The following is a 23,859-nucleotide window of genomic DNA, read 5'->3' on the forward strand; positions in this document are numbered from 1 at the left end:
AATTCAGTGATTGCAGCTAGCAGACAAAGTCTCTACTTTCTCAGAGTTCTAAAAGCAAAACATTTGATTGGGTAAAGAACCAATCTGATTTGGTCAGAAATTGCAATTAATAAATTTCCTGCGACTAAAGTTTCGCAGTCTCCCGCGTTTTACTGCGCACCAGAAATCCAACCAAGCGGCTTGCTGGCTCACCACTGGAATCACCGCCTTTAGCTCTATTGCTTACAAGAATTTAAAAAAAAACCCCAAACCTTGTCATACCTAGCAAGACACAACCCTGCTGAGTGGATTAACATCCTCTCATTTGCATAGACTCTACCCTCCTTAAAAGTTTTCTATGTATCACATGACCCAGCAATTCCACTCCTACATACATATCTAAGAGAATTAAAAACATGTCCACACAAAAACTCATATACAATATTCACAACAGCACTGCTCATAATGGCCAAAAAGTAGAAACCACCCAGATAACCATCAGTGATGAATGGATAAACAAAATATGGAATATCCATCCAATTCAGTCATAAAAAGGACTGAATGATTCCATTTATGTGAAATGTCCAGAACAGGCAAATTCACAGAGACAGAAAGTAGCTGAGTGACTGCCAGGGACTGGGGGAGGACAGAATGGTAAGTGACTACTAATGGGTACAGTTTCTCGGGGGGGGGGGTGATGAAAATGTTCTAAATTTAGACAGTGGTTATGGTTGCACAACCATATACTGAAAACACACTGTACGCTTAAAAAGAGTGAGTTTTACCGTATGTGAATTATATCACAATAAAGCCGTTTTTTTTAAAAGGATTCTACTGTGTAAGTATATACACATTTATGAATATTTGTATATACCTACAGTAAGTTTTAAAGTAATTTAGAGACAGGCATATAGTTTCATATCTTTTAAAATTAATGTTAATTTTTTTTTTTTACAGATTGTAAAATTTTAGCCTAGCTGAGGGCATACTGGAACATCACATAACCAAGTCTGACAATCACTGATACATATTAAAGATAAACTTAAATCTCCATTAAACTAGCAACTTTAAACTCCCAGAACCAGCACATCAGGAGCCATCTGCCCTTTAGTGAGTTAGCTTAAATTGCAATTTCTCATATTTGGGTGGAATCAAGAGACTCTACAAGTTAAATAGTAAGTCTCAGGGTACAGCTATCCCTCTGTATCTGTGGGGGACAGGTTCCAGGAAGCCCCCCATACCAAAATCCACGGATGCTCAAGCCCCTTGTATAAAATGACCAGTCCAGGTGGAGCTTTGCATGTGCAGATCAGGAAGGTCGACTGCATGAAACAGACAACAGGAGCTGCGTCTTCTATGACCTTCGTGGCAAACAGCAGTCCTTGCACACATCACAGACCATGTGACCAGTGAGCGAAATACTGAAACACCATGTCTGTAAAACATAACAGTGACTCTTGCTCTATGTGGTGACCCTTCAGATGGGAGTCAGCACACTTTTCCCATAAAGGACCAGAGAGCAAATATTTTCAGCTTTGTGAACCAGACCATTACTGATGCAAGCTGTTCCACTCTGCCCCAGAGCACCGAGGCAGCCACAGACAGTGCAGAAGCCAGGGTTTCCCTGCTTTAACCAGCACTGCCCAGCAGAACTTTCCCCAAGGACAGGAGAAGCCTGTTACCTACTGAGCACCAGAAGCACGGGTACCGCGACTTAGGGACTGAATTTTTAATTACTTAATTTTAATGAGTGCAAATGTAAACAGACACGCATGCCTAGTGGCAACTGTACTGACCGGCACTGCTTTAGATGACCAACCAGCCAACTTCACTTCATTCAAAAACCAGAAGGGTAAATGAGTTCACTTTTAAAGCTGAAAAGGAACCTTATAATTACATCATAGGGTGAACTGGAAAGAGAAAGCATGATGTGAAATTTCTATCAATCCACAGATCAGACTAGGAAATAATCAAAACCCTACGCATTAAATCGCAGCTCAGGCAGCAGGATACGTGTAGAGTTCCATGTATCTGGACTTCGCCATGCTCTGTCTGGTATACACTTGCTGGATTCCAGCTCTGAGGTCGTCCCAGATCTGGTCAAGGCCAATCTGCTTCAGTCCGTGGGGATTCTGACTCCTGTTTGATGACATTGTGAGTAATATTCTGAAGTCGTCCAGTGCAGCAATCCTTATTCAAGGGACAGCTAATTCTCCATTAGATGAAAATATACAGTATCATTCCAAATTTATTCACAGCAGCTCAGAAAGGATGTCCTTTAAATGTAGAGAATGAAATCTCATTGCAGGCAAACCTGAAGAAGAAATAAAGGGAATTAATTAATCCTTTCCCAACATCCTGGGGGGAGGGGGTGGGGGTGGTGGAACAGGATGTCCGCCACACGCTGGCAGAGATACTCAGTCTGCAGGCCTTAGCAGGTACCATTCTAATCCAGAGATTATTTCTTTCTCTGTGGAAACACACTCATATTATACGGTCTGTGTAATATGCTTACTTAGACATTTAGTTCAAAATCATTATGACTATTAGCGCTCACGAGAAAAGCTGGGTTAAACTCGCACAAACACAATGGGCATGTCGTTTTACAGGCCTTCTAAAGGCATCAAAACAAACTATATCACTCCATTTACATAACAGTTAGAAAGACAAATTCAAGGGACAAAAGCAAAGGAAATTCCCAGAAAGAGAAACGCAAATAGCTAACAGAAGAACCAAATGTTCAAACTCACTAGTTGTCTGTGAATTTTAATAATTTTTCACTTATCATCTGGCAAAATGCCAGTGCTGATGAGGCTGAAGGTGAGGAGACTGGGGCAAGAATTACCAAAATTTAAAATGTGCCCTGAATTTAGGGAGACCTAGGTATGAAGCTTAGCTGCACACCTCCAAACATACGGTCCTGGACAAGTTACTCAACTTCTCACTCCTGTAAGCCTCAACGTCTGAGCCTGCAAAACGGAGGCAAATCTATTTAACATGTAGTAATGCTGAAAAAATGGTAATGGCCGTTATTTCTAAGTGTATGGAGCTACTGCAAAATGCACTTTCTAATGCTTCCGGATCACGGACCCACAGATAAAGGACATCAGCTACTCAACACCATATTAAGTCAGTACTTCCCAATGTACAATACCACTTTCTTTAAGGACTGACTATGTTCATCACATCAAAATGTGGAGGTTTTTTAAGCAAGTATTTCTAGTGTAAAACTAGGAAACACAGACTTATTCTAAACAGCTCCACAAAATAAATGTTGTTGGGAGGTGAATGGTGTCTGGAGCGGTAAGAAGGGGCTGTCAGAGTCTGCGGTCCGAGTCTGAGAGACCCCAGCAGGGGATTCGTGAATCCGGATCCCTGACGGCATCACGGAGCTCCCCGTAGGTCAAGGCACGTTTAAGGACAACGGAGGTCATGCCTGTGGATAAGCCTGAACTTCTGAAACTGAAATCACCTCTAATATTTATTACCTAAGTTATGGGACTTAATATTTTATGAAACCACAACACCGTTTCTGATCCTGGAAGTATTTTATATCATACATTCAAAAAGGTTATGAAATACCAAAACATCTAACACAAGAAACTCCCAAGTTTACAGAAACTAACAACTGTTGTAAATGTTTCCCAAATATAATTTCAACCTGCCTTTCTTCCACCTTGGAACCAGGGTGTCTTGGACTGAAGTACCACCTGAGAGCATCACCTGCTTAAACCTACACTCCTTTCCCTGCCACTTATTTAGATTTTCCCTCAAGGGAAATTATCACTTAAATTCCCCAGACTCACAATCAGTTAATTCTGTCTTAGACAGTAAGCTTTCCCACACCCATCGAGATGCTCTATTTTACTCCTTTTTCTTTTAGTTCCTACCAGCAACTGAGAAAAAGTCTTGCTTTCCCCATTTTTATCTTTACCTCATCTATCATTTCAACCGGGTACCAAAAAAGTAAGCTGCATTATGACAGATGAGCTTAGTATGTGGACATATCAAACCTTCTTCCCTCAAACCTCCATATGCCGGTACGTCACAGCGTTACCTCCAGCCCAGATTTCTTCTCTGCATTCCAGACGTACCTCTGTATCCAAGTGCCCAGCTCACGTCTCCTGACGTCTCACACCCAACACATCCGCAGCTGGGCTAGGGACTTCCCTCCAGATTCCATTCTCCACCAGTGCTGCCAGTCGTAGTAAGTGGCAGCTCCACGTATCCACAAGTCAGAAACCTGGGAATAATTCTAACGCCTCATTCCTTGTTTCTTACATTGATGAGCTGATTTTAACTTTTCAGGTCATTTCAAATCCACTTGCCCATCTCTATTTCCTCTTCCAATAATCATCCTCCTCCTCTCTTACCTGGACCACTATTTTAATAGTCAAACTGGACTCCCATACCTCTCAATGTTTACATCATTCCCCGTCCATTCTTCACATAGCAGTTGAGTCTAAAACTGTCCATGTGATTAGCTGACATCCTGAGAGCAGCGGGAGCCCAAGCAGCCTGAAGCAGAGACATCCTTACTTACTACGGCACAGTCACATCTCTCTCCTCACCTGCCTCTTACAAAACTCCCCCTGCAACCCCTTGGGGACAGTCACACGGACTCTGCCCTGGCAGGTCAGTCTCCTTGCCACTCCTGAGACCTGTGCATTTGCCGCTACTTCTGCCTGGAAAGCTCCTCTTCGTCAAGTTGTTTTCCAGCCGCGTGAGAAATATCAGACAACTCCCAAACGAGCTTCAGTTTCACTATCTCTAAGGACTTCCCCTTCTCAGCTCGCACCCGGGGTCCGTGTCTACACTGGGGCCCTCTGTGCACCGGTGAGCAGGGTCCCAGTCACGGGGACTGTCTCTCCCACCACAGCAACCTGGAGCCCAGTTCAAAGCCCAGCACGTAGGTCAGTGTTTTGCATGAATAAACAAGAGTCAATTAAGGAACTGACCAGTTATATGTTTTTAAAGGATTTAGAATTAAGGAAATACCAGTATCATCAAGCATCTAAACTTGCCCCCAATCCCTCTTGAGAATCCCCACAAATTCTATCTTGTTTCCTTTAAACTTTTCCCTTCAAACACTAGCTTTCAGACTAAGGTTTATTTCTAGCTGTTTCATTTAGTAATAGTTTATGTTATCCTGATCACTGCAAATATATACATATATATACTAACATGGTATTTAAGCAGACTTTTGAGAGTTATAGAAATTCAGTGACCATTAATATTTATTTAACAAATATTTGGTAGGAAACTACCATGTGCCGGGCACTGTCCTCTGCCCTGGTTATGTACTGTTAACAGGAAATCAAAGCAGACACGGTCTACTTTTATGACACTACCACCACAGAATAAAGTGTCTAAGAAGCTAACACATCCATCTTTGGTACATAACCTACTTGTTAACTGGAAACTTTATGTACCATGCATTTGTGTGCCAAAATTATCTATAGTCCCACCTTAAAAGATAGCTCTCCCTTTTACAGATGAAGAAATGTATTCAAAGAAGCAATCAAACCTGATCAATATCACAATGCTAGAAAGTGGCAGGACCACAAGCCAGGTGCTCTGAATTCTCAAGCCTGTCTTCCCGAACACTCTATAGTCTCAGCTTTAGGGCCTTTCACTTTTAAGGTGTCAATGAACAGGGAAACCACTAAAAGAGCCATAAGCAAAAAAAAAGAAAGAAGATTTGTTGATTATCTATTAATCTTATAAACCCAAAGAGCTCCAATTAAAAGAGCTGGTAATTGGAAAGAACAAATCAGTTCTTACTGTATCAATATTAAATCTATTCAAATATTTTGAAATTTAACAAACGTTTTGTTTAAAAAAGTCTGATTTTTTTAAACTAAGAAAAGCATTGCAAATATCAGAACAGCATAAAGGATCACACTGAGATATCATTTATTAAACCAACACCCACCACAGCCCACCCCAGGGTAGTTATAACACACCAGATAAAATGGTCAGTGGTTTTTCTCTATGTCAGTGTCCTCGCTTGACATCTGCACCCAGATACTTTCTTTACATGTTCTTTCTTCCTCGCATTATGCATCTGATTCCAGTTACGAGTCTAACTCTGTCAAGATTCACTGATATTGTAAGATCAAATACAACCTTCTCATGTTAAAATGTCAAGTCTACTTTATTACACACATTTTGTGTCTAGTTCAAAGCATGGAAATCTGGGGCCAAAGCAAATCTCAGCTTACAGACTATGCCGAAAAATTAGCAAAATATTCTATTCCTGCTTTTAGTTGCTTTATTGTTTTCTCTTTCAAACCACTCCTTCCCTTTTTCTAGTTGTCCCCACTGAGGGTCCAGAATTCCTTTATAATTGGTCTGAGGTTCACAAAAATTCAGATGTCTTCATCAATTTAATTGAGAAGTTTAAAGAGAATTATCTTGTCTTATAGTTTTAATATCCCCTAGAGAGCCTCACATTTATATACTTAACATTTATCACTAATACTGCAGCAAAGAAATCAAGTCTAATAAGAAACGTTACAAGAAAGCACATCAGGAAAATGTCTTACAGGTCAGGTCACATGTTGACAGCAGCTGACCTGCTGGCCTCATGCTGGGCTCCCTGGGGCAGAGTTTGAGTGGAATGCGTCTTAGGGGTGACATCTGCGAGGTGAAGTGAGGAGGCAGGACCGGGCAGAGAAGGGAGTGAACCGTCACGTGGCCCCCACGAAGCTGGCACCCACCCAGCCAGCAGCCATGCACCCAGCACTGCCTGGCAATGGCACCTGGGGCAGCAGCACCAGCCCGTATGTGCCCATGGGCTTAGTCCCTGAAGGCGGGCCAGGAGGGTGGGATCTGCTGACCCTATGCCAGGAGTCAAGTCCTTCCCCCATGGGACACAAATGGACCCAATATGCTCTAGTAATGGAGTTTTCCACCTCGGGGTGTGTGGGGGGTTGTGTTTCATCTGCTCATGCATCAAAGTGTTTGACTGTAAAACCATTTGGAGTAATAAAATAGTTAATACAGGTACCCATAAAAGAACGACTTTTATCTGTCAATGTTGAATTTGCAGGAATAAACCACATGCCCTCCTCCGTCTCTTATCCAGGCCATCAAAAGTTATCAATAATCTTAAGCAGACTTCATGAGAAGTCAGAGGCTTAAATGGTTTTTAGGTAAGGGGTAAAATATTTCCCCAATAACTCATATCACACAGGCAAAAAACTTAGGCTGTCCAAGAAGCCGAAATGTTAAAAACAAAAAACCCCCGCAAAACTAAACACAACTGACACTTAGGAAATCAGGTGGTTTTCAGCAGTACCCTGGTCTGGTAGCTGCCTGGCATCACAGGGTTTACCAGGTGTGGTCAGGAACACCCAGGAGGAGCCCTCAGGCTTTCAGACACAGATCCGCAGGAAGCACAGGAAACCGAGGCACAAGATGTGACCAACCAAGGACGGGAACCAATGGCAGAGCTGGCCACGGGCTCAGAAGCCTGGACAGGGCACAGCATGTGCTCACCCCCCTGACCGTCCTTCATCCTCCTCTCTCCCAGGAAACTAAGACAACGGAGCGGAGCACAGGAATCAAAATAAACAAAGGTGTCTGACAGGAGAAGGGAGGTTGTCTCTCTAAGGCCCTGCCTTGTGGAGAACACTGTTACTCCAAAAGGACAGGAAAGCCAACAGAATCAATACGAAACAAGTTTTCTGACAATGCAAACTGTGAGCTAATCAGACTTGTACCAAGACTAACGGTGCAGAAGATTCCTTCACTGAGCAGAAGTGTGAACTAACCAAACGGCCTCCAAGAATCCTGAAAAACATATCCTCTGTGACATTAATAATTCGGAACATCGAGAAGCATTAATCATAAAAGGGCTTTTTAAAAGAGCACTTACCACAGCCGTCTACTCAACACTAATCGGAACATCAACTGAACGGAATATCAAGGGAATCTGGGGAAATGCTAGCTTTCCTGAAGCTAAATATTTTGTTTGCCACAAGACTTCAGAGGCCTTAATAAGTGAACACGCCTTATGAATTTCGGCTAAAAAAACCCAACAGTATAAAGCATCTCCCACTCAAACTGACTTGGCCAAGAGAGTATTTTTTCCTGAACGTATCTCAGGATTGGATTTTCAAGGAAACACTAATGTTTCAAAGAACAACATAACTTAAAAAAATAAAAAAGGAGAAAAAAATCTGTGATCTTTACAGATTCCTAATTCTCCTGGGATCAACCACACACTGTTCTCAAACTTTTTTCACTGAATAAGAGAAAGGTCACTTCACTTCGAGAGATAACACCTCACCAGTCTTGGGAGCGATACTCTATTCTAAGGTCCCCCACACCACTGCCCGGCCAAAGAGCTTCTCGGTGTTTACTTTTGCACAGTTATAAGCAAAACTGCAATAAGCAGCCTTCTAAGGAGTCTCTTCTGTTGACCTGAAGGTGTCTGATCAACACCCAGGCGAGTCTACATCTACATGATAATGGACTCCTGCAGGACAGGACACCGGAGAGGAGGGAGCCTGGCGGGAGGTAGTCACCTTCAGACACCCTGAATCTGAGGTGGTGATGATGATCTTGGGGATCATCCCAGGAAGCTGATGGGGAGAGCTCACCTCTAACGGGCACGACTTGAATCTGGGGACTGGAATTAATCAGAGGAATTACAGAAAGAGATGGGCTCAAACTGAACCCCGAGAAATGACAAGAAACTGACTAGGTGGCGGGAAACCCACAAAGTCCAAACTGCAAAGTCACGGTCAAAACCGACGAGACCTGTCCTGGAGGCCAAGGGAAAAAAAGACCACATGTGGCTTGGCCTAATATAGTCGCTGCCATTTCCTTCTGGTATGATCTTGGGTAAATCACTTAGTATCTATGGGGGTCAGCATTCAACGTGGCAAGGCAGAGTTTGATAAACGCTAGCTATTATTTCCCTCATCCTGACGGTAGCTGAACTGCAGCCTGACTTTAGTTCCATGGAAGTCCCTGGTAACCTCAGCAGGGGCAGGCTCCACTGTGGGTTTTAAGACCAGGAAGCCAGCCGGAGTGGACTGGGAGGGACAGAAATGCAGACCATCTTTAAGAAATCTGGTCATGAAGGAGTGAAAAGAGCTGTCGGGGGATGTGGGAACCAGGAAAGGCTCGAAGGCCCCTGTTCCCATTCAAGGGAGAGAGCGAGGGCCGGGCTGCTGGAAGGGGCGCTGGACTGGTAGCCCTGGAGGTGGCGGCCGGGTGGGAGGGCCAAGGCCGGCGGCCACGGAGCAGAGCTAGGGGTGGAGGCTGAGTCACCTGAGACAACAGGTGTTGGGCGGAGAGGGAGGCTGAGCCGGCGCTGGGGGGCCAATTCAATTCTGAAGTCGGGGAGGGGGGGCAGTGAGCAGTCCATCACCACGGGGAGGGCATCAGCAGAGCCTCCAGGTCAGTCTCGGACAGAAAGCCCTGGAAGGCCCAGCCCAGCCTCGGGAGCCAGGTGGGATGTGGGAGAACACCTGAGCTCTCGGGAGCCTCTGTCATTGAGAAAGAGCGAGGAGGCTGAAGGAATGTGAAGAGGCTTCAGAGGAGTTTCTGGCTCCTATAACAGGGCTCCAGAAAGCTCCATGAAGAACTGAGGTGGGGAGGATGGGGCTAGGAACTTGGGTCCGAGGGGACGTACAGTGCAGCTCTGGTGATGTTTGTTCAGATGAGGGAAAGAGGACCACGGGGAGGCACCAGGGGGACTGAAGCCTGTAGTCTCAGGAAGGAGGATGGCTTCCAACCTGCAGGATGGGGCCGTGGTCCTCGGACTGGACTACAGGGCCAAGCCTTTCTTCACCACATCTCACTGATTAAGTTTTGTGCATTCTCCTAATGTACTATTCCCCTAACAATTCCTATATACAGAACAGAGAGGAGTATAAACTCGTAAGACTTTAAGGAACATAACTACATTTCTCCTCTAGGGGAGGAACCCCTAAATTTTAAGAAGAGTTGTGTCCCCTCAATTTCACCTCAAATACTCAAAAAAATCCAGATACTATTTTTGCCTATTAATCCAGTCCTGATATTTGCCTCTGCTCCTATAAATTAAGACCAAATACATTTAGCAGATGCTTTTGCACAAGCCAACACTGAACAGTGTTAAACAAAGCTAACTCAGAGCTGTAAGAGGAAAACAACAATGTTTTCCAAAAAAAAAAAAAAAAAGAGAGAGAGAGAGAAAAGACCATAGCTGCTTTAGTTGAGTACCTGCTTTTGAAAAATGTAAAAAGATGAAAACAAAGCACGGACTTAAAATGCTACAGTATCTTCTAAAAGTCTGTAGTAGAGTTAATGAAAATAGAGTTAAAATTCACTGTTAATAAAATAAGACAAACTTTGGCTTTTCTAGTTTAGTAAGACTTTAAATCTGATTAAATTTAAATGATCCTGGGTATTACTCAGTAATGACTTACAATTCTAACACTTGGTTAAAACTGCATGTAACACCTGGCTTTTACAAGCAGTGTGGCACACAAGATAGGAAACGTATGGTAAAACAAACAACTTAGACCCTGAGGAATGTTTGCCTATGCACATCAAGAAACACATGAACACAGGCATTTGCTGCACTATTTATAAGAATAACAAGAATAAAAACCCAAACCTGGAAACAACCCACATGCTCACCGACAACAGGAGAATTAACACAAGTAAACTGTGGGACAGCCACACAGTAGATCGCACACAAATTAGTCAACTTGGCTACTTTCATCAACATGGATGAATTTTAATTTTAGAAAGCGTTCAGAGGGAAAAAAGTGAGAAATACATATAGTATGATACTATTTTTATACGTGAGATTTTTTAAAAAGGGATACTTCTGCGGCAGGAGGGAAGGCTGGCCCTCCCCGACAGAATGGGAGGGTTCAGCTCTCAGCTGGGTAAGGCTCCGGCACCGTGGCTTACTGTGGGTTACTGAGCTCCTTTAAAAACAAACAAAACCTCCTACCATCCTTGTCAGATATGTACTCTTGTGTGGGAAATGATAAGACTGCTGGGGTTTACTTTGAAATACTGCAGGAAAAAAAAGCTGAGTGAAAGGTACACTGTCATTTCTCTTTTCTGTAAGTAAACACTCTGCAAACCTCCACAACCCACATGGTAAAAGCAGAAAGAAAAGTGAGAGGATGTGGGGAGAGGGCCGGGGTACAGCTCAGGACTCGGATGTGAGTTGGGGTGGGACTGGAAAGCAGCGCCGGGCATGGTCTGTTCCAGGCGGGGAAGTGGGTTCCCTGCAGAAGCTGCTTCTCGCTTGCATCCCTGGAAATACTGTTATATTTTATTATGATCGGGTCGATTCATACAAAGGAATCTCAGTGCCATTTAGAACTGAGACTGGAAAGCTCTCAATCAGAGAAATTCTTAAACTCTATTAGAAATTCTTAAATTCCATTAAAGTTTTAAACGAACGCGACACGTGACTAGGAGGCGGATCCAGCCAGCGGGGGGCCTGCACAGCTGAGATCAGGCAGTAGCACACTTCGCAGACTGTCTGGCCGGGATTTCACTGCACTTCTGCGGTCGCACTTTGGAAACTCGGGAAGTCGGGTACTGGCAGCAGCAGGGCAGTGTGGGGCTCCCCTACTCTCCAAGCTGCACCTGAATCCAGCTCGCCCATCTCCTTTCCTTTCCCAGATCTTCCAGAAGCCACAAACTCCCGTGAGTAAAACAGAACCTCACCCCGCCTTTCTTCCACCTTAGTGAACTGAAGCCTCCACAGCCCAATCCAAAATCCTGGCAGTAATGAAAGCACCACCTTCTAACCGCAGACACGTCTCCGTTTCACAAATACCTCCACCTTCCTCCCAGCTCCTCCACGGAAGCTTTAAACTAAGGGTCATGCTTAGCCTCTTGACTGTCCACTTCAAACTAACCCCACTCTGTATTTCCCATCTCAACAAGACAGGTCAGCCCTGATTCCTCCCCATTCTTACCCCGATGTAAGGTCAGTTCCATTCACTCTGACCCTCTTCTCTTGTATCATCTGCCTCCCCTGATACTCACTACAACGTCTAGAGTCTGGGCGTCACTGTCATCTCTCACTGCGGTCACTAACAGAAGTCTCTTCACTGTCACACCCCCTCCAACCCATCCTCCACAGTGGTGCCCGGGCCAGGTGCCAAAACACGAGCAGTCTTTCATTCTGTTAAACGAGCGAACTCCACGCACCTTCCACTCCCTCCCTCCCAGGACCACCCCGACAGTGTCCGTCAGGTGGGAGCTCCGTGTGAGTTCACGCATACTTTCTGTAGGCCTAGGTGCTAGACTCTGTGCCAATAGGAGTTTTAATATTTTCTCTCACAGAGTCCTTACAATAGTCATATTCTCTGCATGATACTACCTACTTCTTACAAATGAGGAAACTCAGGCTTGGAGATGTTGAGTAATTTGCCCAAAGCCTCTCTGCTCATAAGTGACAAGGATTCACACCCAAGTATGTGGATTCCAAAGCCATGTTCTGTCCATCACCACCCCCCTCCCCAACTCCACGCTGTTTCTTTGGGAGGGGGAGACTTCTTAATTCCACTTCCTTAAAAATTTGCCACTAAGACTTACTCTTCAATTTGAGATTACAACACAGCTTCCAAAGGAGCCAAGCAAAAAAGATGAGTGAAAGCTTCACGACGTGATTGTATACTGACAAGCCCAAATGCCTGCAACCACCAGCTCAAGGAAGAGCTGGCAATTCATGAAAAGGACATTTATTCATACACCCCCAAAAGGATTTAAAGTTTTCTAGTTCATCTGAACATTCATTTATTAGTATCTGAATGTTAATTATTTAAGTTTTTCACTTTTTAAAATCAAAGGAATCTTAAAGACACCAGAGTAGAGGCTAATATCTTTTTTTTTTTTTTTTTACATTTTTTAAAATTGAAGTACAGTCAGTTTACAACAGGGGCCAATATCTTACAAATGTAGACCAAAAACTTCTGCATTCAGTATTTAGGTTCTACTTGTACATCTACCAGGAAGGGTGTTTACTACCTTAGATAACCCTACCCGACTTCACTACTGAAATACAAGGCTTGCAAAATTTACTCTTACTTATAAAACTTAAACATATTATTCCATTTCTCGATAGAACTAGGGAACAATTACAATTAAGTTTAAACAATTACAGTTAACAAGAAGCATAAAAAATTCCAATCAACACCCTAATAGATGGCTTTCTAGAGATATTGGCGGACATTTCGTCTCCACTTAGTCATTCAAAACCTTTAAATCCATGGCTAAATATTAAGAGAAACAACATAAATTGACACCCAGATGGGAAATGGGCTCTGCTGTTTCTCAAACAATCAATTCAGAGCCAAATTCCCAAGACCTGAATGTATCATAAGCGCTCAAATTGCCATGTTTATGTCTTTACTCAAAGCTAGTAATCAAACATTTTGGCCATTTAAAGACCAGGTTCAGTTAACATAAATTTACCACATGACCCTTCAATTCCGCTATTAGGTATCTCCCCCCAAAACAAGAAGACATATGTCCACCCACAGACCTGTACACAAACGTTCACAGCATGTTATTTATAAAAGCCAAAGAGTGGAACAACCCAAATGCCCACCAGCAGGCCAATGGCTACTGATACATGCCGCAGCCTGGACCAACACCAAACGTGTCACACTGATGAAAGCCAAGAGGAAAAGACCACATGTTACAGGGTTCCATTTACTACGTGAAATGTACAGAACAGACAAACTAGAGACCTGTGCCTGTCTGGGGCTGCGGTGGGGTGGGGGCGAGGGTGGGGATGGAGAGTGACTGCAGACAGGGATCTTTGTGGGTGATGGAAATGTTCTAAAACTGGATTGTGACAACTCTAACTTTACTAAAAATCACTGAATTATACATTTAAAACAAGAGAATTTTATGGTATCCGAATTATACCTCAATAAAATTGTTTTTAAAGACAGCTTTAAAGCATATCAGCTATAAACTGTTATGGGTCAAATTCAGTTCATTCACAGAAAGGCATGCATCTTTCTACAATGACCAGGTTCTGCATGTGTAGGAGCCAGAGCCCGAAAATTAGTATTATCAGGTGTTCTACTGGAAAGAAAGCTTGAAGAACTGCTATTTAAGATGTTAACAACAGAGGGGCTCCTACTTTCCTGCAACATAAACACGTGAACACCTAATTTAAGAGACTCAGCTGAAGGTACCAGGAGAGCTGTCACGTGGCACAGATGTTTTACCACCACAGTAAAGACACAGACAAAACTTCAGCCCAAGGTCAGAGAGAAATCCTTCCAGGCTACCACGACCAAGGAGGTTTTACAAAGTGTGTGCTCTGAACTGCTTCCCAGGTAGGACTTGGGGGCAGCAGCGGAACAGGAAGGGTGCTGAGCAAAGGGAAGGAGAGCGCAAGGCAGCACAGGGGGCTGAGTGATGCTGGAAGCGGCAGAGGCAGGAGGGTGGGTTTGGAGTAACCGGACAAGGGGCCTTTATTCTGAGGGGGCAACACAGTCAGGTAAGGCTGTAGAGCAGGGAAGTGACGCGACTAACGTGACTTTAGAAACACGAGTCTGACAGCTCCGCGGAGTCGGGATGAAAGGGGGCCTGGCAGCAGTGAAATTAACTTAAAGAGGCACAGCAACGGAAAGACAAAGGCCAGATGCTTAAGACCACACAAAGCAGGAATGACAGTGAAGCTGATGGGTAGGGGAGGTGTAGGCAGGGGGCTGGGGGATGAAGGATGAAGAGGGCTGTCTCTCAAACCCGGACTTTCAAATCTCCAAAAACCTAACTCGATTCTGGAATCTGACAGATGCTACATTACTAAGTCAGAAGGACTTAACTCTTGCTGGTGGGGATGTTCAGTTACACAGACAGAACTGCCACATCTAATGACACACAGGTGCACTGACCCTATCACCCAGCAATCTCACTCCTAAGAATCTATCCCCAAAACAAACTGGCCAAAAACTACAAGTTGTAAACTCAAGTTTAGTCACTGCCGAAGACTGAAAACCAACCTAAAATCCATCAGGAGAGGATGGGAGCTCCCACACAACGGAGCACCGTGTGGTTATGAAAAGGACCGAGGGCGACCCCCATTTACTGACAACTCAGTGGTGGACACAGTAACTGAAGAAGGCAAGGTTCCTTTTATGTGCGAGGGGCGGAGTACATATGAACACACAGGTATAGATCTCTTTGTTTTTCTCTTCAAAAAGAAAAAAGTGGAGGATAAATAGAACCCTTATACAAATGGCCACAAATGGGGGAGGGAAGAAACGGGGTGGAGATGGTATGAGACATCAGTAGGGGTCCAGGGAGAGAATTCGGGGGGGGGGGGGGGTGCGCACACGGCAGGGGGGAAGTACATCTTATTCCCCACTAACCCCTGACCGAGAGTCGACAGTTCCCCCAATTACAAATGCAGGCAGAGACCACAGCAGTTTTAGCGGTACCTCTGACTCTGCCACCAGGAAATCACAGATGTTCCCATTATGCCATGACAGTTATCGCCAGTATCAGTTGTGCTCATCAACGCTTTGGAATTACAGTAGTTAGACATAATGGCTTTTATACCCTAGGTAGGAAATATTTAAAATATGTTACCGTGTACTTCTCAGGAGTGGATGTTTGTTGTTCTTTACTGGACATCTTTCATGATTGGAAAAAAGCAAAAAGTTACACTGTAAAAGCTATAAAAACATCTGTGAGCCCTAGTTGGCCACACAGTATCTCAACCACTGGTGCTCTCTGTTTTAGTTAATACCTGGTAACAAATATAATTATAAATAAATAGGAATTTACACGCACGAAGTCTCATGGAAGTTCTAGATTAAGTGATGATCATCTAGATGCTCATAAATCTATAATTATAAAATTCCTTATATCACTAAATTGAACATTCATTTAAAAATTTTCCCACATTGGCAAAACACCATGGGTAAAAGGGGTTAAAGAGAAACAACCCAAAAGAAAAGGTGATATTGTTAAGAAAAATAAAGTTACGAGAAGCCTGAATCTAGAGGGGAGACAAAGAGCTTAATTTTTGATATGCTGAATATGAAGCGATTTTTAAAAATAACATCAAAATGAAAATGCCCAGTCAGTTTGAAAATACAGGACTGTAGCCCAAGGAAATCACACCTAAAGAAATACATTTAATAATCTGCAAAAAGGTAAAACTGTTGGCATCAACATGGGTAAAATCTTCAAAGTGTAAGGAAGGAACTTAAAACTTCGAGTCCTCGACAAGGTCAAAGGTCTGAGATAAATCAAGGAGGTCTATGGTGAAAAAGTCACTGACTGTAGGAAGTGCCAGGAGATGGTGCTCTCAAGAACGCAGTCCTTGGGAGGGTAGGCAAAGCGCAGGATTAGCATGCACGAGGTTACGGGTTCAATTCCCAGTACTTCCATTAAAAAAAAAAAAAAAAAAAGGATGCAGCTCTGACAGAGTGAGAGCCAGGCTGCAGCCACAGGGAAACGGACCACCTACTACGGCCGGGAGAAGGTGCTAGACTCTGTCGCTGATAGAAACCAACAGAAACGTGCCTCTCCTGATGTCTGGTGTCAGCCAGGACTAGCTCAATAATGATAATGCGATGACTTATTACCCCGTTCACCATTGCACAATGGAAGTGAGCGAGACATGTTTTCCTTTCAAATTCTACGGCCAGCATACAAGCATAACTACTATAAAACTTATATTTGAATACCACATGACACTGATCATGTTTCAACTTCTAACACAAATCACAGATCTTATTAAAAAATAATAAAATACAACCACTGCTAATTACTTACAACAGCTGTCTCATAATAAAACTCCCGTGCAATGTCTCACAGTTGAACGTATGTAGCCTTGAATTCTAAGTCCAAAAGAAAGTTCATGTTTCCCGCTGCCCTCTGACAGGGGTCCCCTTGGTGATGTCACCAGGATGATCCCCAGCTCAGATCACCCCACACGGGACTGAGAAAATACTTCATCAGTCACTACGGGGAAGAGACAAACACATAATATCCAAAGCCAGGGAGCAACGCCAGTCATTCACTTAGAAGGAGACATTTGATTCAGTGGATTACACTTCTAGTTCTATTAACTCCTAAATTAAACCATCCAAACACCAACTTCTCAGAGTTGTTACAGAGATTTAAATGAGACATCACATGTAGAAAGGTCTAGTTCTATGGCTGGTACCTAGTAGGAATTCCCCAGCTAACAGCTCTCTTCTTCCTTCTGAAAAAACCAATACGTTGGAGTAGGTGATCCTTAAAACCCCATCTAACTCACTTGATTTTAGTCAAAAAATGATTAAAACCCATTAAGTGCGAGGATACTTTTAGTATGTTGAACATTATGCATGTACTATTTGCAAAACCTTCCTTAAAAACAGAAGTGGAGCAAAACTACAAAACTCCTAGAAGATAACATAGGAGAAAATCTAGATGACCTTGGGTAAGGTGTGACTTTTTTAGACACAACACCAAAGGCAGAATCCATGGGGGAAAAAATCACTGATAAGCCGGACTTCACTAAAATTAAAAACTTTTGCTCTGGGAAAGAAAGTGTCAAGAGAATGAGAAGACAAGCCACAGACTGGGAGAAAATGTTTGGAAAAGACCCATCTGATACAGAACTATTAACCAAAATATACAAAAATCTCTTAGAACTCAATAAGAAAATGACTTGACTAAAAAATGGGTCAAAGGCTTCACCAAAGAAGATACCCAGACGGCAAATAAGCAAATGAGAAGATGCCCCACATTGTGTCATCATCAGGAAAATGCAAATTAAAACAGTGAGACACCTATTACAGCATCCTGAATCCAGAACACTGACAACACCAAACGCTGGTGAGAAGGCGAAGCCACGGGAACTCTCATTCCCTGCTGGTGGGAAAGCAACATGGTACAGTTTCCCACAAAACTGGACACACTCGCATCAGAAAATCCAGCAACTGTGCTGCCTGGTATTTACCCAAAGGAGCTGAAAACTGAAGTGCACACAAACACCTGCAGAGACGTTTATAAAACCTGTTTCTGTAACTGTCACAACTGGGACGCAACCAAGAGGTCCCTCAGCGGGTGAATGAATAAATAAACCGTGGTCCATCCAGACTATGGAATATCATTTAGCACTCAAAGAGGTGAGCTACCAAGCCATGAAAAGACATGGTGGAATCTTAAATGCTTACTAAGTGAAAAAGCCCTTCTGAGAAGGCTACATACTGTGTGGTTCCGAAAATATGACATTCTGGAAAAGGCAAAACAAAGGAGACAGCAAAAAGCTGTCAGTGGCTGCCAGGAGTTTGGGTGGGGGCCGGTGGAGGTGGGGGGAGAAGGGAGGTAAACAGGCAGAGCACAGAGGATTTTTAGGGCAGTGAAACTGTTTTTATGATACTATAATGATGGAGACACACCATTTTACACTTGTCCAAACCCATAAAATGTACACCACCAAGAGTGAACCCTAATGTAACCTATGGACTTGGGAGATTATGATGTGTCACTGCATGTTTATCAACAGTAACAAATGTACCACCTGGAGGGGGATGTTAATGACGGGGGGGGGGGTCTGCATGTGTCATGGCAGGGGGATGCAGGAAATCTCTGTACTTTCCCCTTCATTTTACTGTGAACCTACAAATGCTCAAAAAAAGGTCTTTTTTAAAAAAAATCAAAACCAAAAAATGAAAGTAGAGGCTAGCTTTTGCTTTCTCTATTTTGCTCATGAAATAACCTGCATTTTATAATCTAGAAAACATGAGCAAACAAAACACTAGCACTGATATTAAATATTATATTTGCTTATTTTTCTTAATTCAAAATTAAGTTATTTTGCTAATTATTGCTATTTGAATAATGGATGTTTTAATAAGTGGATTTTATATTTATACCTGTTACTATTAAAATGGAAAGTATATCAATAACAGAGGTTCTTCTTTGTATTCAGACTCTGGCCCCAAGACCCTGGGATTTAATAGAGGCAGTACGTCTGATTTGTGGGCTCCGCCCAGAGGCTGGAAGGCAGGGGCCTAATTCACAGCTGAATCTTCAGGACCAGACAGTGCCCTGGCGCACCGCAGGGGCTCCAGAAACACTGGTGAAAGTACTCCTCCACATATTTTGGGGACACATCTAAATCACTGATGATACTTAAAAAAACCCAAAACCAACCCAGCCCATCAGCGTACAGAACTACAACAAAGAAACATGCTAGAACACGTTAATTACATGTCATTTAATTTTCTACCACATGGTACAGTACTGAGAAAAATGGGGAGGGGGTGGGGCACACCATTTGCATTATGTATAACATTTAAGAGAACTATAATTATTCAAACCTCCATAAAACTGTAAACCTGATGGTTTTGCAAAGTTAAGAAACAAGACCAGGACCCACCATCCTGGGGGAGGACTAGAGCAAGTGTGTTTCAAGCCTCACAGTTAGTTTTATGCTTCCTCCCACGTCAATACTGTCAATACTAGCAGAGCTTTGAAATTAGTAGGCCCTCAAACTTAACACTAAATGAGTTAATATAGCCGCCTTCTCCTTGGGATCAATCTTTGTCTTTCTAATTACATAAATAGAGAAAAATATGCTAATTCAACTCACTTCCCTGAACACACACAATCTGCTAATTATGAGAAATTTTGAATGTCATTAAGTATGGCATTTTCTCCTATGAACATCTTAGGAATTAGGAAACAATTTTTATTCTTGGTACTTGAACAATTAATAGCAGAGGTCTTTTTAAATCCTAAAAATCTACATACAGGCACTCAAAAAGTCTTAACTACTGTTCAATTCATAACTGAATCTCAATTTAGTTAGTATATAAATTCTTCCTAGTTCAATTACTATGTGACGTCCAGGAGGGTGGAAGCGTCACCGGTATAAACTGCTTTAAAAACTTGAAGATGACCACAACCACTTAATATTTAAGAGGTGCTACGGAGACTGACCAGTTCGTCCGTATGAACGGCCAAGGGCTGAGTTGCAGCTCTCAGCTTCAGCACACACAACGCTTTCACAGGCGAATTTATTCAACGGCCTAGCCTGGGGCTTGCATGTATTTCATTTCTAAGCATTTTCATTCACTTTGCAACAAGGAGAAATGGTATTACACTTGATGATGATTATCTGCACCGGTTATGTGTTTCATCTGAGGGCTGTGGTCCATTAATGTGCGGGCCATGAGATCAGCTTAGTAAATGGCAACTGGAAGTTTTCAAAAAACTGAAAAAGGGACTTTGAAGTTCTGGTTCCACAGCTCACACGCTGTGTGAACTTGGGCAGATCCCTTAACTTCTGTGACTAGAATGATCTGCAATTTTGAATACAAATATATATATAAATAATGGGGAAAATAACAGTACCTATCTTACAAGATTGTTGTGAGGAAATAGATGAGTTCTGTCAATAAAATGTTTAGACAGGCGCCTGACACACAGTAAGCATTTGCTACTCTTCATATTAACACGTCACTAAAGGTTATCAGATGTCCTTGAAATTCCTAACATGGTACTTAAAGAAAACAAAAAACTTCTGGGGGGGGGGAAGGGTGTCAAAGCTAGCATGCTTATTTTTAAGTCAAAATGAATTAAATTAACGGTGCCTGGAAAATTCACAATACCCTTGATAACTGGCAACACCGGGGAGGGGGGCCTTCCCCAGATTCCCACCAAAGCGTATCTATCATCAGAAGGCAGGGGGCCTTGTCTTCAGACGGCCCTGGGGATCCAGCAGAAGCACTTGCTGAAAGTTCAAATTTTCTTAGAAATCTCATTCTTTTCTTAAAATTCATCTGAATATTTCATTCCACCACCAAAAACGCTGAATAGAATACTCTAAAATACCAGCTGGAAAAACTGTTTCTCACCTGTCTCCTAGCTGGTGGATGAGCTGCTGTTGTACTGAATCCACTGAGTTTGCAAACCCGCCACCGAGCTTTCACTGCACACCAGCATCCAAGCCACCTCTCCTCTGTCCTGGTGCCGCAGCACCGTCAGGACCCAGACTAACACACATACAAACAGCAACTGGTTTTCACTCCTGAGATGCCCTGGATGCTGGTGGTACAGGAGATATCTTCAGGGCACCAAGGGTGGGAAGCTAGACCCGTACCTTCAGCTGGGAAGGCACAATGACATGTCACGTGTAGGTGACAAGTCTCTCCCTCTCCAGGTGAGGATGCTGCTTCAGTGAAGGATGAGCTGTTCGACCACACACACTGTCACTTTCGTTTCCAAGAAATGTTTCAGCTCAGTGCCCACCATTCCTAAGTTCCAGACTTCCCTTGTGTGTGGTGTATGGTGTGCCCTGTCAGTGGGTGAGGACTAGGCCTTGAAATAACATCTGCTAAACAAGCAGATTTTGAAAGCCACCACATCACTAAGTGAACAAGAAGCTATTCATCTCATCTGGGTTTTCAACCCTTGTCATTACCTTTCTTTCCACTAATACAAATTACCCTAAGTTCAAAAATTCTGATCAACAACTCTCACTAGCTAAATGAACTTTCAAAGGCACTTCCCACTTCACTACAAATTGGTTCAAGAAGAATGAACAGTCCTACCTCTACACTCTTTATCTGATTTGGAGCTTTTATGTTTTGATTTGTTTTGAATACAGCTTACCACTTTATTCACCTTACTGAAGGTACGAGAGAAACTGGACAGCGCCCTCTTCCTGGTACGTGGACAGCGCTCCTGACCATGAGGGGCCACCAAGTCAGATGCATCTGCCACCCCTGGGGGTCCACCCAGCAGAGATCTGCACCCCCTTCTGTGCACACCTGCAGTGCTGACTTGATCAAAAGCACCTCGTTGGAAGTGTCCTTACTGGCTGCTACAACATCAAGCAGAGATTTAAGACACGATAAATACTGGGGGAAGGTATGCGGAGATCAAACCTAGGTGCTGCATCTCTCAAGGATAAATTATTGGATTAAATTCAGTCTCTCAATTATTTGAGTACATCCTCTGAGTTCATGAAAATATACCATCTGATGATAACCTCCAATAAGGGAGGCTTTTTTTTTTTTTCCCTTTTTGGAGGCAGGAGTGGGGTTTTAAAAAAATCTTGCTCCCCACCCTGACCAAAACAATCTGGCTGCATCTATAACAGAGGAAAAATTTTGGTAAAACCTTTAACAGCTTCACCTGAGAGGTGATTCTGAAACCGATTTAAGCTTCCAGCATTTTTTAACTTGGTTTTTTTTTTTGGTTTGGGTTTGTTTTTGTTTTTTTAGTTGACCTGCTCCCAGTCACGATCTTTCTTTTTAGTTGCAAAAACTCATAATGCATTTCCTTCATGATCTGTACAACGCGTTCTTACGGTCACTATAAAAGTAGTGGGGGTTTTGGTTATTGTTTAGGGGCAGAAGAGACACAAAAGCAGCTCATTTCACTTCCACAGTAATTAAAACCTGTATTTTTAAGTAAGAATAAAGAACACCCTACACATTGAGATGGTTACTGATTTCTATCCATACACCAGTAGAGACTGGGGCAGTACCATCATCTTTGCAGTCAAGATCAAGTTTTGCGTGGGAAGCATCAGAGAAATCTGTCAAAATTCTTAATTTCACATAATAAACTTCATTAACTTGTGTATTTTCTCAAGCAAGGTTTTCAAGTTGATGCTTCGAATAGCTTACTTTGAAGACCATCAAACCATGTTCCCAGTTGAAAACAGTTAATGTTTTTTAAAAGAACACCAAATCACAAAATTCAGATTTTCTCCTGTAGTTTTCTTCAAGAACTCACATCTATTAAAAATGGGTACTTTATACAGGCCTTGAGCTTCACAAACACGATTCAATTTTTTAAAATAAAATTTAGACATCAGAACTTTGCAAATAAATCAAATTCTGCAAAGTATAAACGCAACAAACGATAGAAAGAATCACACTTTAGGACTAATTTTTTTCAGATAACACACACAAAGTACGCATGTAACAAACACATAGTCCGCGCTGGACTGTCAATAAAGCACACAAATCACCCTTTGCGTTTTGGGGGGAAAACCCCTCTTTTTAATGTAACACTGCAGTTAAGACTTACTGCTGCCAAGGGAGTCATCTGAATGTGTTTTATAGTCATTTTTTACAACAACTATTAAGAGAATCTACTGCCTGAGCAGGACACACACTCGCCTGTTTATCCACCGTAGAGAGCAGTGTGGACGTTCATCCCTCCCCACATGCACACCTCTAAAACCCAAACTTTAATGTAACATACGGTTTGTTGCTTACATCTGTGAATTTTTTTATGATACCTTTAAAAAATTGTTTTTTGGAGTCAGGAGGAGGTGGTAATTAGGTTTATTTATTTTTTAATTATTTTTTTTAATGGTGGTACTGGGGATTGAACCCAGGACCTCATGCCTGCTAAGTACTCATTTTACCACTAAGCTATACCCTCCCACCCTGTGAATTCTTTAATCACAAACATTTTCCATAAATCAGAGCCTATCAAAGGAAAATTTCTACGTTTATAATTTATAATAGGTTAAATCTCAAAGTTAACAGAACATCCCCAAATTGGTTTACTTTACTGAAATTACATTAAGTTTTATTGGTAGAGATCATACTCCCAATGTGAACCAGGACAAAAAGCCAGAACCAACACCCCGCCACCGCGCAAGCTTCAGGACTGGCCACAGCCAGACTTTCAGTAGTTTTTCCTAGCTTAAGAAGGAGAGAAGATGGTGCAGTGAAGGACGGGGAGCACAGAGAGCAGAGCCCACTAGAGCCAATCACGGTGCTCCCAACACCCGCTGGGGACAGACGCTGTAGTCAAGGGAGCCGTGACAAATCCTGAACACACACAATATGAAGCTGGTGACAGAACCAAACCAGGAAGATCTGATACAGGGCATTATGAAGGAAGAACTAACAA

At 42.8% G+C, this 23,859-nt stretch overlaps 1 protein-coding gene across 2 annotated transcripts in view; it reads right to left on the reverse strand.

Moving 5' to 3' along the window:
- CUL1 (cullin 1) overlaps positions 1 to 23,859 on the reverse strand; it is a 90,805-nt gene that overhangs the window by 58,395 nt on the left and 8,551 nt on the right. For both annotated transcript variants that reach the window (XM_032483273.1, XM_032483272.1), the window contains exon 2: positions 1,993 to 2,293. In XM_032483273.1, coding sequence (XP_032339164.1) covers positions 1,993 to 2,132 — 140 coding nt within the window. In that variant the 5' untranslated portion in view covers positions 2,133 to 2,293. The remainder of the gene's footprint in view (positions 1 to 1,992; positions 2,294 to 23,859) is intronic.

This window comes from Camelus ferus, chromosome 7 (assembly GCF_009834535.1).
Source record: "Camelus ferus isolate YT-003-E chromosome 7, BCGSAC_Cfer_1.0, whole genome shotgun sequence".
Classification (NCBI taxonomy): Eukaryota; Metazoa; Chordata; class Mammalia; order Artiodactyla; family Camelidae; genus Camelus; species Camelus ferus.